The sequence below is a fragment of the Bubalus bubalis genome, chromosome 7, assembly GCF_019923935.1.
Source record: "Bubalus bubalis isolate 160015118507 breed Murrah chromosome 7, NDDB_SH_1, whole genome shotgun sequence".
NCBI lineage: Eukaryota > Metazoa > Chordata > Mammalia > Artiodactyla > Bovidae > Bubalus > Bubalus bubalis.
In genome coordinates this window covers 14198976-14214909 of record NC_059163.1, presented here as the reverse complement: position 1 = coordinate 14214909, position 15934 = coordinate 14198976, and the positions used below count along the sequence as shown (strand labels likewise).

The 15934-nt window shown below is 53.1% G+C and overlaps 1 protein-coding gene across 1 annotated transcript in view; it reads left to right on the top strand.

Annotated features, from left to right (window-relative positions):
- Nucleotides 1-935: 935 nt before the first annotated feature.
- The window catches only part of CRMP1 (collapsin response mediator protein 1), a gene marked incomplete at its 3' end in the record, with an annotated part of 29644 nt that continues 14645 nt past the window's right edge, over nucleotides 936-15934 (top strand). The window contains 1 exon segment of the mRNA XM_045166266.1: nucleotides 936-1372. Within this exon segment, the coding sequence (XP_045022201.1) occupies nucleotides 992-1372 (381 nt within the window).

Genomic DNA, 15934 nt, shown 5'->3' with positions numbered 1-15934 from the left:
TGTACATGTGTGAGTCATTGGTTTACGTGCAAGAATGTATTTCTCTTGTCTGTTGGCGTGAATGCGGTCCTAGCACATCCCTCCTGCCCTGCGGTTTCATCCTTCCTGGTGTGCAGCCCTGCCCGGTATATGATGTGTGTGTGTTTGTCTCCTTCCTCTGGAGAATGTCAGCTCCCGGAGGGCAGGACTCCATCTATTCTGTTCACGGTGCTGTTGCCAGTGCCCAAAACGTGCTAGGCACCAGAGGGGCACTCAGTATAATAGCACTGAGTGAATGAATGCAGTATCCAATGTGTGAGCATCTCTCTGGTTGTGCAATCAATCTCGGTGTGATGCTGTCTGTGCGCTGGGTTGGGTGACTGAGAATTTCTGGCTTATGTCTATGTGTGTGTGTGTATGTGTTTGTGGTTGACTAGGAATATATACAAGCTTGTATGTGTATGCAAAATTACCAATGATGTGCATGAAAGAGACTAAGTGTGTCTGGGGAGCGTGTGTGTAACCGACTCTCGTGTGCGCCGGCATGCTTGTGCATCTCTTACGTGTTTGTATGGCGTAATTGTCTGCTGTGCTAATACCAACCTACGTGTGCTTGGCAGTGTGTGCGTGCCCGAGGTTCGCACCCCTCGCTCTCCTCGCGCCCTGCGGTCGGCCTGGGGGCGGGGAGTCGGGGTGCGGCGAGGGCACTGCGGTTGGGCTGCCCGCCCTCGGCGCTGCGGCGAGGGCACGTCACGGTCCCTCCACGCCCTCGCCGCGGTCCCCGCCTCCCGGTCCTTTGTAGCCGGCCGCGGTGCTCTTCGACAGCCGCCCGGAGGCCCCGCCCCAGCCCCGCCCCGGCCCCGCCCCGGCCCGCCCCTGCCCGGGCCGCAGTCGCGCCTGGGCAGCTGCGGGCCCGCACCGAGCGCGGAGCGCGGCGCACGGCGGTGGCCAGGGCCGCGGGCGGGCGGGCGGGAGGGTGGGGGCGCGGTCGGGCAGCCGGCCTTGGACCGGTATGGCGGACCGGCGGCGCGCGTGGAACACGGAGGATGACCTGCCCGTGTACCTGGCGCGGCCGGGCAGCGCGGCGCAAACCCCGCGCCAGAAGTACGGCGGCATGTTCGCCGCGGTGGAGGGCGCCTACGAGAATAAGACCATCGACTTCGACGCGTACAGCGTGGGCCGCCGCGGCTCGGCGCGCACGCCGCGCAGTGCTGGCCGGCTTGATGCGGTCGGCCTGCCGGGGCCCGGCGGCAGCGAGGACACGGCCAGCGACGTGAGCGAGCCCTCGGGCTCGGCCGTCAGCTCGCCGGGCGAGCGCGACGACAGACCTCCCGCGCTGCGCATCCGCTGCCCCGCGCCCCGCGACCTGCCACTCGGCCGGGACAATGGCCAGGTACCCTCGGGGCGCGCGTGGGCCGGACGGAGGGGGCGGGGCCCTAGGGTCGCGGGGCGTGGGGCCGCCAGGAGGCAGTGCCCGGGGGCCGGAGTGCTAGGGGCCGCTGCCCTCCGGGCTTGGGAGAGCGCCCAAGGCCCCTCCCCCACTCTATCGTACAGCAGGTTTGGAGAGGTTTGGCCAGTCGGTCAGGGTTGGCCAGCATAGTCCAAGAGACTCCAGAGGGTCTTTCGAGATCCAGTCCCCTGCTCCTCCTCTGCAGAAAGGTTCTGAGAAGGGAAGTAAGTTGGCTAAAGCCGCCACATGGTCCCTTAGAGGGCAGAGGGCCCTCTGGGGTTAATTTCATCCAAAGGTCCCCATTCTCTGCTTTAAGAAGACGAGTAGCTCGGTTCCGCATTCATCCCTTCATTTATTCACTCACTCATGAGGAATTATAGAGCACCTCCTATGTCACTAGCGCCGGGAGAGATTTAATGAAATGCCTCTGGTTACACGGCTTAAAGCTTAAGCCTTTCTTGAGTGCTCCCTCTGTGTTTTCTGGTGGGAAGGATTTGGTTAAAGATTGAGATCGTCGGGCAGATAGACCTGAAAACCGCGAGCCGCAATCACCCGACACCTTCAGAGAATGTTTCTGAGTCCCGCACGACGCCAGGGTGCTCGCTTCACAGAGCAAGTTGGAGACAGAGCAGGGATTTGAACCGGGGTCAGTAGACTTGGAGATTTTTCTCCTCGTGAAAGCGGGGGAAACATCAGGGAGAGGGAACGCCAGACATTGGGCCCTAAGGCTCATCTCCCTTTAGTTGGTGGTCACCAGAGCCACTGAGGGAAGATGGATGGATAGACGACCCAGCTGTGGGATATATATGGTCAGGTGCTTGGAGAACGGAAACTGGAGCACCCGACGGCCGGAGAGCCATCGCCTCACCCCAGAACTCCATGTCTGAGCACTGCCCAGGTCCCAGGCCACTATGGGTGCTGGGGTCCCTATTTGGCACTCTCGCCCCACCCCTGGCCACGGTGGGCGCGACAGACTCACTGTGAAAATTAAATCAGTTATGATGCCAGGTAGCGAGCATTCAATAAACATTCGTCGTGTATTATGAGTTTTATCATTATCATCATTTTTATGAACCCTTCTCCCCTTAAATGTTATGAGAGGCATACAGTGAGGGAGCCACAGTTTGATCTGGACGGAAATCTGGGTGAGGGGGGTCGTGGAAGAATGGGAGCTGGGCCGACCTGTGGCTGCTCCGACCCAATAGTGGGTCTCCTCCAGCCCCCATCCTCACACCCCCGGTTTTCTGTCCGGGGAGCTCGGGAACTCTCCGTGGTCCTGAATCTGGCGCCTCGCGGAAGGTCTACAGTGCGCGGGAGTGGGGGCGGGAGGGGGGCAAGGAACGGAGATATCGAGAAGGTCCGGTCTCCTTGTCCGTATCCCTTTTCTATCTCTCCCTCCCCACCTCCTTCCCTGCTGTCCGACCTCACTTGAGATCCAGGATTAAGAGCCCGAGAGGGAGGCTTCGGGGGCCGCGGACCTAGAAGCTGGGGCCAATACGGGAGAACCGTGGTTTCCAGTCAGGGCTGTGCGTCCTCTTGAGCCTCAGCTTCTTCATCTATGAAATGGGGGTGGCATCTCCCAGCCTCCCTCATGGCGTGGTGGAGTATCAGGGAGGCCAGAGAGCTTTGTGCACAGCCAAGAGCTGTGGAAGAGCGTCCATCAGGAGCTGCGGTCAATGTCACCAACGCCAGCATCGGCCCTGGGCTCGGCCCCGGACGGCTCTGCAGCCGCGCCTCGGCCCTTGGGGACGCTGGTCGCTTCCTCTTCCACTGCTCCTTCCTCTCCCCCTCTAGCCCGCTCCCCTTTCTCCATGGTTTCTGGACAAAAGGCAGCGCCTCGGGCGCGCCAGGGACCCCAGAAGCACTCGAGGTTCGGGACCGTGAAGCCAAGGGGCTCGCGGTCTCCCTTGGGGGAGCATTTTACTCTCCTCGGGCCGAGCGGCTACGGGGTTCGGGTCCCGTAGCCGGCGGGCCTCGCTGCTCCTGCGCGTTGCAGAGGGTACCCGGGCCCTCCCCCAACCCATAAACCTCTTTCCTGGGGAGGGAGGAGGGGTTTCGGTGGCGCAGGCGCAGCGTCTGCCAAGGCCCAAGGCTGAGCGAATGCGGCGCTTTGTACCCGGGAAGTCCACTCGGAGCTGTGGTCTGTTTGGCCAATAGCGAACCCGCGCCCCTCCCCCGAGTTCTCGACCCCACCCCTGGAGCTACCCTGCCCAGACTGAGCCCTGGGGATTCCCTGGTTTGTGGAACCTAGCACTTAGCAACGCCAAGGAAGGGAATATAGAGTGGGGGGGAGGGAGACCCCAATTTCCGGTTAGCACCAAGAATTTAGGACCCAGCTCAGAGCCGAGGCTGAATGAATGAATGTAGGAGAAATGACCTCTAGACTAGGTATGCCAGAACCTGGCTTCCAGATACTGCTCTGCTGCAGCTAACATGCTTTATATCCGAGAGATATTTTACCTCAATTTCCCACCTGTGAAATGGGAAGCTTATGGCCTAGTGTTCCTGGAATACTAAACTGTTTCTCTTTTGTAAACATCCCATCTTCATTTTAAGGCTCAGGCAACTCTGGTCTCCGTCCTGGACTGGAGGACTGGCTCCCAAGTGGTGATGGAGGTAAGGGCTTCAGGCCCTAACCTGAGAGGTCGGGGGTTGGCGGGGGAAGGGCTTTAGCAGGCCTAGTACACCCTTCCTCTGGGTGGCAGCTTGACGTATACAAGATGGGGTCTTTTAACAGAGCCTGTGCCCGAGATTTGAGTTTTGCAGGCCGAAAGTGACAAGGTTGGCATTTTAATCTGCCTGGAGATTTGGGGCACCTGTCTAGTGTTATGGGGGCTTGCTAGGGCTCTCCTTTTTCTTTCGTCAAGTATATCAAGCCATGTCCAAGCCTGCTTCTCACCTCTTCCCCAAAGCACCATCTGGACCTATGGGTGCTGGGGTTGGTGTTCACTCTCCACTGGGAACCAGGACTTCCTTCTCCCCCGCCTGACCCCTAGCCTGCCCCGGAGGGCTGCGGGGATCTTAGAGACAATGGTTTGGCTCTGAAATCAGCAATCAGTCTGGTAGACAGGCTCTGGGGATGACCCGGTGGCCCCAATGGCAGGGGGCTGTGTGATGTGAGGGGGGGGGGGGGCTGCAAACGGTAGAGCAGGTCAGCCACTAATTAGGGCCTTGTCTTTGGGGGTCCCTGCTTCTGCAGGGTCCCCGGAGAGACGGGTTCAGTAATTGGGGTGGGAGGGGTGGCAGAGAAAAGCTTCATGGAAAAGCCATTAGAGATGAGTCTGGTAGAGGAGGTAAGATATTCCGAGAGAGGGCACAGTTTGAATAAAGGCTTGGACTTGGGGCTGGATATATGCTTGAGCTGTGCAGCGAGTGGCGCAGCAGACAAACGGAGGCTGTGGAATGAGAGGTCAAAGGTGGGAGGTTTCTGGACCGTATCCTCAAAACACTCCAGCAGCCGAGGGAGGGGTGGGGGGTTCTGGGCATCCGGCCCACATTCCGTCCCCCACACAGATGTTCCGGGAGCTCCCCGCCCCGGCCCCCATGAGGGACCACACACCTGTGGCGCTGCCCACGGTCTCCGCCTGCGCATCCGAAGTCCATCTCTGGCTTTCAAAAGAGCCCTGAAAAAACCAGACCTACCCAATCGCGAGAGCGAGGCCGGGGCCCAGCCGAGGGCGTGTGCGCGGGGCGGGGGTCGGCGGGGCTGGTTGGTTGGGGGGCGGGGGGCGGAGTGCGGGGAAAGGGGTGATCGGAAGGGAAGCGCTTCCTGGTTCGAGGCGAGAGGGGCGAATCGGGCTCGGCTCCGCGCCGCCGGGAGGAGCTGTCTGTCTGCAGCCCCCTCCTCCCGCCCTCGTCCCGCCCTCCTCGCGGAGCCGGGCGGTGCTGGCAGCCGGAGCGGCGGCGGCGGGCGAGCGGGCCGAGCAGCCGCGGGCAGCCGAGCTCCGTGCCTCTCATCACTTGGCCGGGGCCTTTGTCGCCGCGCCCGCGGGAAGCGGGACAGAGAGACAGCCGCACCGAGCGAAAGCCAGCCCCACAAAGTCCCCCGGCCGGGCCGAGGGCGCCAGAGGTGGGGAGGGGGGCCATGTCTTACCAGGGCAAGAAGAGCATCCCGCACATCACGGTAAGCCGGGCCCCCGCCCCCCGAGCCCCGCCGGTCTCGGTGCAGTGGTGGGTGGGCGCCGCCGAGGATCGGCCGGGGTCCGCAGGGGCGGCCGGCCAGGCTTCCTGCGGCGCGGCGGGTGGGGCGGGGCCGGGCTCGGCTCTGGAGCCCCCTCCCCCCACGCCTTTGGGGACAATGGGGGGGAGGGGGAGCCCCGCATGGCGGGGCGGGGCTGGAGCCTCGGGTCCCTCTCCCCGCGGGCTTGCAGCCGCCTCCCCCGCGGCCACCGCCCCCCGCCCCCTTCGCCACGGGATGTGCCAGAGGATGGCGCGGACTGAGAGGACGCGGAGCTGAACAAAAGAGGGAGGGGCGCGGGGGTCCGAACCCCCTCCTTCCTTGTCCTGGAGCTGAAACTCCAGCGCGGGGATAGAGTGTGGGCTTTGCACCGTCCAGCTCTGGCCTCTCGCGGCAGCGTTGCTTGCCTGCTAAGGAGGGGAAAGGGTCGACTATTGGCCCCCACTTCCCGCCCAGACCTGTGGAGTGGAAGTCTGGACCTGGAGACAAGCGCCATGATGGAGGAGCCCCTCCCAGTCCTCACGGCAGCTAAAAATAACCTAATGGAGAGACTCTGGGGGGTTGGGGGCTGTGGCCCTGAAAGGGTTAACACTGGGGTGCGGGGGTTAGGAATGGCGGTGGGGGCTGAGCCGTCCTCTGGGTCCCAGGGTGTGGCCGGAAACAAAGGATCCCAGGTCTTTCGGCTTTGTCTCAGGGTGGGGAGCTGAGGGCACAGCGGGGCCGGGAGACCTGGCCTCCATCCTCCTTGCCTGCCGGGCCTTAGAGCTGAACCACACTGTTCCTGAGGGATGTGGACCTCGGGTGCTGGAGAAAACCGTGGGCCTTGGGGGGCTGGTATCTGAGCAGCCAGATAGATGGCCTGCTGGAATTCCATCTCCATGGAATCCTCGAGAAGATGCTTGAGGTTTGAGCCAGGAAACCTAGCATCCTCCTTTATCCAGAAGGGATAAAAGCTCAGGGATGGCCCCAAAGCACCTTGGAGAGGGCCACATTGGGTAAGGGGAAAGGAACTGATGTTACCCACTTATCTGCCCAGTGTATTGTGGATCTTGTTTTATTGAATCTTCTCAATAAGCCTTCTGAAGGAGGCATTGTCCACCTAAAGCTCTCAGAGACTGGGGCACTGGGGCGCAATTGAGAGGAAGATTGGGAGGGGGCTGGCCCCCTTGCTTCTCCAGAAGAGCCCTGCCTCCTGCCCAACTCTGGACTGAGTCTTCCCTTAGAAAACTCCTCCTTGGCCCAGCTTCAGATCTTGTCAGCCGACCTTTGCTGAGTCACATCCAGAGATGAGACCCCTGAAGATGGGGGCCACCTCTTAGCCATCCCTAATCCCTGCCCTCTGAGACACAGAGGCATACGTGACCAATCCCTTAACGCTGTAGCTGGCTAAGAATCCACAGGGGGGATGTGGTTGCCTTGGGGCCAGGCAGTGTGGGAGGAACGTGTGGAATATTTGTAGGAGCCAGTCCCAGCTTCTGGGCTCTGACAGTGCCCTCAAGGGATCTGAGGCAGGAGATGGAGGTGATGCAGTGGTTGATGAGTTCGGAGGCCTGGGTACCATTGTGGCTGTGGACCACAGCAGATCTGTAACCTGTACTGGAACCCAGTTTCCACGAAGGAAGTTTAGCAAGATGGTCTTTGAGGTGGGTCTATGGGAGCAGTGCCTCTGGAGTTGTGTGGCTCTGTCTACACAACTGCGGTAGTCTCCCTGCCTGCTGGCTGTGGCCCTCTGGAGTGGAGCTGAACTGGCCCAGCTTTTATACCAGATGGATCTGGGTGTTCAGCCCTGCTCTGCCTCCTTTCTGAGCCTTGGGGCTCTGCTATCCAAAGTGCGCCAAGCCCTGGCCATTTCACAGGACCCTGGAGCATTCATTCAAGAGGACCCTGGCAAAGGGCTTAGTGTTTGGTGGGCACATGGTAAAGGCTTCAGAACTTCTGGCTGATCCTGCTTCTTTAGTCCTTTGTGCAAAGCAGGCAGTCAACCTGTGTGTCAAAGAGAATCAGATAGAGTGGCTCTGGCAGTTCCAGTAGCATGGGAAGGAGAGATGCTGAAAATGATCCTTAGTTCCTGGAAAAGTGGCCCTTGACAAGGCATTTGTGTTTGATGTAGTCCACATAGTCCACTCCTGGAGTAGGACATGGCAATCCCCTCCAGTATTCTTGCCTGGGAAATTCCGTGGACAGAGGAGCCTAGCAGGCTGCAGTCCACTGGGTCACAAGGAGTCAGACACGACTGAGCCACTGAGCATATAGTCCACTCCAGCTAGAAAGGTGTGTGGTTTAAGAGGAGAAGCCAAAGAGAATGGACTTGGATGGAGCTCCTTTGTAGGGCCCACAGCTTCTTGAGAACCTTTGGTTGATAATGCGTAAGAGTGGACGGGCACTGTGGCTTTTCACTTACTGCTCCCTTAACCTGTTCAATAGTACTCAGTTCCTAGGTTAATAATAATAATAATAGGATCTGGTCTGTTCCATGCACCTTCTGTGTGCTAAGGAAAGTGGACGTAAGATGGGCGTGTCCTTCACCTTCCCAGAATTTAGTAAAGACCGACATTTCAGCCTGAAATGGTAACAAAGTGTGTGTGTGTATGGAGGGGGTTGTTATAAGGGAAATACAGGAGGCTTGAGGGGACCACCACAGCGATACCCAGTTCTGGGAAGGGGAGGGAGTTAGGGAGGAGGGAGGGGATTCTCTGAGAGTCAGGGGAAGCCCTGAGGCCAAAGAGGGTGACTCCTTGGAGAAACTGAAGGGAAGTCAGCATTGCGGAGCCCGACCTCTGCATCCAAGTGTGGCTTCTCTGTGCAATTAGAGCAAACCTTGGAGACAGGTAAGATGTTTTTGGGAGCCATGGTGTGTGTGTGGCCTGTGGAGAGACCAAGGCGGGGGGGTGCTGTCAAAAGGACCAAGATACATCCTTAAGCCCCCTTGATGTTGGGTCTCTGTGCCCCCTTGAGCCTCAGTTCATTCGTCTGAACAAAGGGGATAAGGTCGCAGCTTTGGCAGTGAAATCAGAGATAGGAGAGAGGATGTGAGCAGAGGAAGAGAAGGGACACCCCAGACAGGACACAGTGGGGACAAAGGCAGCTGCGTCACAGAAGCCCTCTTCTACTCATCTTGACTCCGGTATCTTTTCCTCTATTCTTCGCCTCCGCTTTTTTCTGAGATACTAGAGTAGCCTGATAGAGAAGAGGGAAAAAAAAAAAAATCGAAACACTTGGCTTCAGCCCCCAAGGATTGTTTAAAATATTAATAAAGCTCCCTTTCACGTGTGGCTTTTTAAAAAATTAATGGCGCAGGTGGGATTAATTTAAAGGGGATTTTTGATGCCCACTTGGGTGGTTAAGTGAGTAGGGCATCCTGGGCGTGGCTCTGAACGAACAAAGGCTGGTGGCCCTGCAGATGCACTGTGTCCCCATGGAGCCACCAAAGGGGAGGCAGGAGTGTCCACTGAGATGGTTCAAGAATTATTATTATTACGAATAAGACTTCATGTGTACTGACCATTTGTGATTTTTGCAGACAATTATGGCATTCAAAAGGATTAAAAAAAAAAAAAGGATTTGTGTGATCTCTAACTGGGTTTTTTGAGGAAGGCAACCTGTTTCTCAAAGAGTAAACTGAGATTACAGAGTCTTAAAAGCTTCTTCGGTGGTCTGTGAAGAAATGAAGAGGTCCATTCAAGCAGGGAAGAGTAGATAGTCTGGTCTGCTTGCTAAAATAGTCACCGTCTGATTGAGAACTTTGTGTGTGTGTGTGTTAAGTCAAACATTCAAGATGAGATGAGCAGGGAAGAAAGTGCTCATTAAATAAAAAAAACATCAGACTCAATTACCAAATGATGTGCCAAAAGCTTGTTTCTTCCCAAAGATGGTGTTCAGCCTACCTTTAACTATGTGGTTTATACTGGTGCCTTTTTATGCAAAGAATTTGAGATGCCTACAGGGATTTGTCATGCATCTAGTGAAATCGGAGGGAAGTAAAATAGCAGGACTGAGACTCAAGGAAGAGCAGAGACCAAACCTGCCAGTGATCTGGCCCACAAGAGGAGTACTAGCGGACATCTGGTTCTGAATCGGGGCTTCTGTCATCTGGGGCAGAGAAGCAGACAGTCTCAGCTTGCTCAAGCTCATGATCAGACAAGGAGTAGTTGGCCATATTCTTGGGGTAAAATTATTTTAAATTAGATTCTTAAAAAGTGTATCAGAGAGCATGCAAGTGATACTGCGTTGTGACATCTTCTGTAACATAACCGAACACACTTAGACCTGAGCGCCTGTGTTTTATTATGACGGACTTGGCCAAGACTGAGTACATGAAAACACATAATATAACGTTTGTGAATGCACATTGTGAGTGACTAACAGATGACAGTTCCCTCCCCCCAACACAGGAGATGAAGATACAGAATGACAGGTAATCAGCCACTGTTAACTGCAGATCTTTTCTGTTCCTTGCATTGTGCAAGATGCAATGGGTGGTTAGAAACACATATTTCATGATCTTGACCTTTCCAGCTAAATGAAAAATTGCACATGCCTGGGATGACTGAAGAAGGACCAGAGGGTAATCTGTGGAATAGAGCACAGGTGTTAGAGGTGTTCAGAGAAGGGAGGGCTCAGCTTTTGCCAGAAGCGATTGGAGTTGGTCTCTGGGGTCTTGGGGGATGGCATGAGCTAGGTGTTGAGGGGTTTGATTGGTGGAGACATAAGAAAAGCATGCAAGGCAGGTGGAATAGCATGGACAAGACCTGGGCTGGAGATTGAATGTGGTCAGCAGAGTGAGGATTTTACATAGCTGAATCTGAGGATGAGGAACTTGAAATAAATTTGAATGGCTGGGGAGCAAGAGAATTCTACAGGGCTTTAGAAGTCAGGCAGAATGCGTTCAAAGTGAAGGAAATAGCCCTTGGGTTCTAAGTCTGGCTCAAATGCAAATGGGATGTTTGATCTTGGACAAGTCAGTTCTTCTCTGGGCCTCGGATCCCTTTTCTTTACAGAGTTGGAGTAGATAATTCAGCTCCAAGTATAGGAAATTCTGACTTTATTCTGAGGGTAATAGGAAACCTCTAGAAGTTCTTGAGCTGGGAGGATGGTGATAAAGCCAGAATGGAAGAATGTGGACTCTGAAGTCAAACTCTCTGCGTTTGAATCCTAGCTGTTCTGCTTACTTGCTGTGTAATTTTGGTAAGTCACTTAATTTCTCTATGTAGCAAAGGGAGGCCTGGTGTGCTGCAGTCTATGTGGTCATAAAGACTTGGACATAACTGATGCAGCTTGGCATGCACGCATGTACTTTATATTAATATCAGACCGTATTCATAGAACCTTAGGGATTCAGTCCTAGGCAAATATTCGATTTATACAGCATCAAGGTTGAGAAGAAGCTTTTAAATTTTGTAAATTTCTCTGTGTTTATACATTTGAGGCAGCAGCAAAGAGCGTCCATTGCTTCTCCCCCACCCCCAGCCTCCCCTCTAGTGTAGGAGTTTTAAGTACCCTCTCCTTGCTTACCTCCAGTAGCAGGGAGGTCACCACTTTGCACAGCAGCCTGCTTACTCCTGGACAGCTCTGTTGTTGGAAAGTCTCATATGTAGAGAGTCTACCTTTTGCCCTCAAAAGTTTTCACAGATGCCTTCCTCTTTCACACTGATACTCCTGGAGAATCGGGAAGATATTTCTCAGTTGCCTAGGACCTTCTGTTTTTCAAAAAATCCCCAGTTCTTTAGTGCAATTTCTAAGTACAATATTTGGATTTTTCTTTCCCTTTTCCCCTCTCCCCCCCTCCTTTTTTCTTTTTGCTGTTCTTTATTTCTGAGCATGGAGAACAAAAGGGAATCAAAATAAAACTTTAGTTATTGGGCACCTTTTAAACTGATTTGGGCTTCCCAGGTGGTGCTATTGTAAAGAACGCGCCTGCCAATGCAGGAGACATAAGGGATGCAGATTCAATCCCTGGGTTGGGAAGATCCCCTGGAGAAGGGAATGGCAACCCACTCCAGTATTCTTGCCTGGAGAATTCCATGGACAGAGGAGCCTGGTGGGCTGCAGTCTGTAGGGTTGCAAAGAGTCGGACACAGCTGAAGTGGCTTAGCACACATGCAAACTGGTTTAAGTACTTTCTAGGGTCAGACTCCTTTGAGAAGCTGATAAAAGCACTGGAAGGTTTTCCTGCTTCCTCAGAAACACACAGAACATTCAGCATAAGGCATTGGGCTTTATAGGCCAGTATTTAGTGTGTCGAGAGCTTTTACTTAAGTAATCCTGTGAGTTGGGTACTTTGATTAGCTCCACTAACAGGAAAAAAAAAAAAAAAACAAAAACAAAAACTGGAACACAGAGATTAAGTTCTTACCACAGGTCACCCAGCTAACAACTTGTATAGGAGTAAGCTGTAGTCTCTGGGGTGAAGGATCTCACAGTCTCATGGGTGAAATAAACAAAAATGAGCCAAAAGATGAAGTTGTGAAATGATGCTACTAAGGAGTGCAAGCCCTATGCCATAGGAACTCCAAGAGGTGGACACATGTTCCTGGAGGCAGAGTGCTGTGTCTGACAAGGTGAGCTGGAAATCAACGGGAAGAGCAGATGTGGCAGGAAGTCCAGGTAGCAGATGCCGTAGACAAAGGCACAGGGCTGTGAAAGTGCAGCTTAGAGAGCCAGAGTGCAATGCAGCGCTAAACTGCTTCAGTCGCATCCGACTGCTTCAGTCGCGTCCGACTCTATGCGACCCTATGCACTGTAGCCTGCCAGGCTCCTCTGTCCATGGAATTCTCCAGGCAAGAATACTGGAGTGGGTTGCCACGCCCTTCTCCAGGGGATCTTCCTGACCCAGAGATCAAACCCGTGTCTCTTACATCTATCTACATTGGCAGGAGGGTTCTTTACCATTAGCGCCACCTGGGAGGACTTAGATAACCAGACTATAGTGTGAAGAGACAAATATGGTGCAATGCTGGGAGAGGGCAGGAGTCAGACCAGGAAGAGCCTTGGAGGCTTACTTTATCCTACATGTGAGTCTGAGCTGGAGAAAGGTTTAAGGAGAGGCACACCATGGTCAGTCCCATGAACAGAGGAGCCTGGCAGGCTACAGTCTGTGGGGTCCCAAGAGTCGGACACGGCTGAATGACTAAGCACACACACGACATGGTTGCATTTGTGTTTCAGAAAGGTCACTGGCTGTTTTGGGAGGGGACAAGGCAGGCAGCAGGGAGACAGGGAAGAGGGCTGACCTGGGGCAGGTGCAGTGGGAGGTGGACATCAGCAGGTAGGTACAAGGATACTTCTGGAATAGATGTTGGGTTTCGGATGTGAGAGGTTATAGAGAGAAGCTGAAAACGGAACTGGGTGTTTGAATGAGATTTAGTTCCCTGGGTTGCAAGGACTTTATATATCAGACACTAAGCTCTGTCTACACATCAATTCATTTACTTTTTCAAAACCACTCTCTGCCTTATAGATAGAACACTGAAGTACAGAGAGGTAAACGTGTCTAAGGAACAAGGGTAATAAGTGTGGGGCCCGCTTAGAACTCAGGCATTCTGGCCTCTACCCACCAAGTCCTTAGCCAGCAGGCAACACCGCTTCCTTGTTAAATGAGCATTAAATGAGATAGTAAGTGTGGAAGCATCTGACTCACAGGAGGCGTTGTCAGTAATTGTTAGGTGAATGCATGCGCGCTCAGTTGCTTAGTCATGTCTGACTCTTTGTGATGCTGTAGGCCACCAGGCTCCTCCGTCCATGGCATTTTCCCAGTTAGACTACTGAAGTGGGTTGCCGTTTCCTCCTCCAGGGGATCTTCCTGAACCAGGAATCGAACCTGCATCTCTTGCGTCTCCCACATTTCAGGCAGATTCTTTACCACTGTGCCACCCAGGACATCTTTATTAGGTGAATAGGGCTCTGAATTTCCTGTCTTACCACTGGAGAGCCCTTTCCAAGTTTCAGAGGCTTTAATCTGCCTACCCCCTTTTGGCCACATTCACAGCAATCCTATCAGAAGGGCCGGTGAGATGCATGACGTTGGGAATGGGCTTGATATGTATGATCTATTCTTGCTTATTCCCATTCTTCAAAGGAGGAAACTGAGGCACAGGCATCTTAACTAAGAACACTGGGGTAACTATCACAGGACATTGGGTTGTCACTTGGTAGGTACCCAGTGGCACTAGGTTCAAATCTGCCTCCACTATCTCCTGGCTGGGTGACCTTGAGCTGATTATATCACTTCTCTGAGTTTGCTTATTTGTAGCAATAATACCTGCTTCTTAATGTGACTTCAGAATTAAAAACAGGAAAAAAAAAATGAATGAGAAATGAAAATCCGTGTAGTGCAACTGGTCCTTTGTATGTACTCAGGAATGTAGTTTTCTTGAAGGCAAAGGATTTCTGTCTAGATTGCTTTATATAAGATAAAAAGCAGAGACAAGGAAGTGCAGAAATGGGTCTCCACATACATCCAGATTTGTCTGGCCTATCCCTTCTGTAGGAAGCCTGAAGACCTTGCCTGTTCCTGGGGTCATGACAGAGCTATGTTATTTTAAAACCAGATATTCAGTTCATTAGGGAGTATTTGCTGAATGTCTGTTAGGTACAATGGAGCTTGAGATCTCGCTGTTAAAATTGCAGTTGCCATGGAAATGGGCCTGAGCTCACAGAAGATCCTGCAGCCCCTGGAGACCACCTATATTTCTGATTCATGAAGGAGGGTGATGCTGCTGTGTCCTCTCCCCATGCAGGTGGAGAACAAATGTATGTTCATTACATTCAGTCTCAGGCCTGTTGCCACTTCCAGGGTTGCTTTCCTGGAAAGTGTGGCAAAGGGCTGCTGGCTGACAGGCTGTCCCCTGAGGGAAAACCAAAGGCAGATTTTTTTGTGAATTAATAAGAGCATGCAGCTGCACTGTAGGTTGCTCTTGCTACTGCAGGGAGGCTGGTTGGGACAACTGTGAGGGGAGCCTAGAAGAAAGAGGGATCTGGTCATTTGGGGTAGGAACAGAGTCATGGGTTTATAAAGTATTTGAGCTAGAAAATCAGACAGCAGCTACTGGGGCTGTGGCTCCTGGTGCAAGTTTTGGATGGTGTATCAGTTCACTTTGATACAATAATACTGCCTAACAAACAACCCCATAATTCTGTGGCTTACAACAAGAGTTGTCTGTTCTCAGGTCTGTGGGTGGCAGAGGCTTAGCTGGACTCAGCTAGACTTGTCTTCAGGTTTCTGTTTGAATCAGGTGTGCTCCTCACAGCATCCCAGTCTGGGACTCAGACTGAAGGAGGCATCATTCCTTGGGTCCTGCAGTTTTCAGGTGGAGGATGAACTCTCAAAGAAACCCACCCGTCTCTTGAAGCTTCTGCTCAGATTGGTGCACTCACATCCACTCTCAGTCTGTCGGTCAAAGCAAGTCATGCAGGCACACCCACAGTCGGTGTGACTGGGAGAGCCTTGCACCCATGCTGGAGCATGGCAAGGGTGGGAGGGCAGGAAGGAACGTGAAAGAAATAACCCAGTCTACCACAGAAGGTTTCCGTCAAGAATGTCTGAGGTATTTGTTAATAACATAAATTCCTGTCCCATAAACTAGATCTGGCAATTGAAAATCTTGACAAAAGCACTAGGATTGGAATCCCAGTGGATTTGCAGCGTTATCTCGGCTCTGGTGCCATGTTTTGAGTTGTACTTGCATGAGTGGAGTGCGTAGCTGCCTGTCTAATTGAATGTTTGAGTTGCAAGCGTGAGTCAGTGACTTAATGTCAGTCAGTGGCTTGTAGAGTTTAAAAGGCTAAGACCTTTCAGAACTCACCTTGACATTCCCTTGCCTCATGAGAAAGCAATTCTACCTGCACTCAATGCATGGACAAGCATGTCCCTTACCTTTTTGAGACTTGTTCTTGTGCTTGCCCTTCAGACACAAAGAGTTTCTTCATCTTTCAAGGAGTAATTTGTCATTTATTTACTCTGAGCCCCTTCCCACTGATAGATCAGGCAGCCTGATCAAAATCTCTACACACTTACAGCCTGTAAGTGGATGGAGTTGCCCTCTTTGTATTAAGGCAGTAGCCCTATTTTTGGCACTCACTCACTCTTTTAACTGACAAAGTTAAAAGACTTGCTCCTTGGAAGGGAAGCTATGATAAACCTAGGCAGTGTATTAAAAAGCAGAGTCACCAGTTTGCCAACAAAAGTCCATATAGTCAAAGCTATAGTTTTTCCAGTATTCATGTAATGATGTGAGAGTTGGACCAAAAAAAGGCTGAGCATAGAATTGATGCCTTTGAATTGTGATACTAAAGAAGACTCTTGAGAGTCCCTTGGACTGCAAGGAGATCAA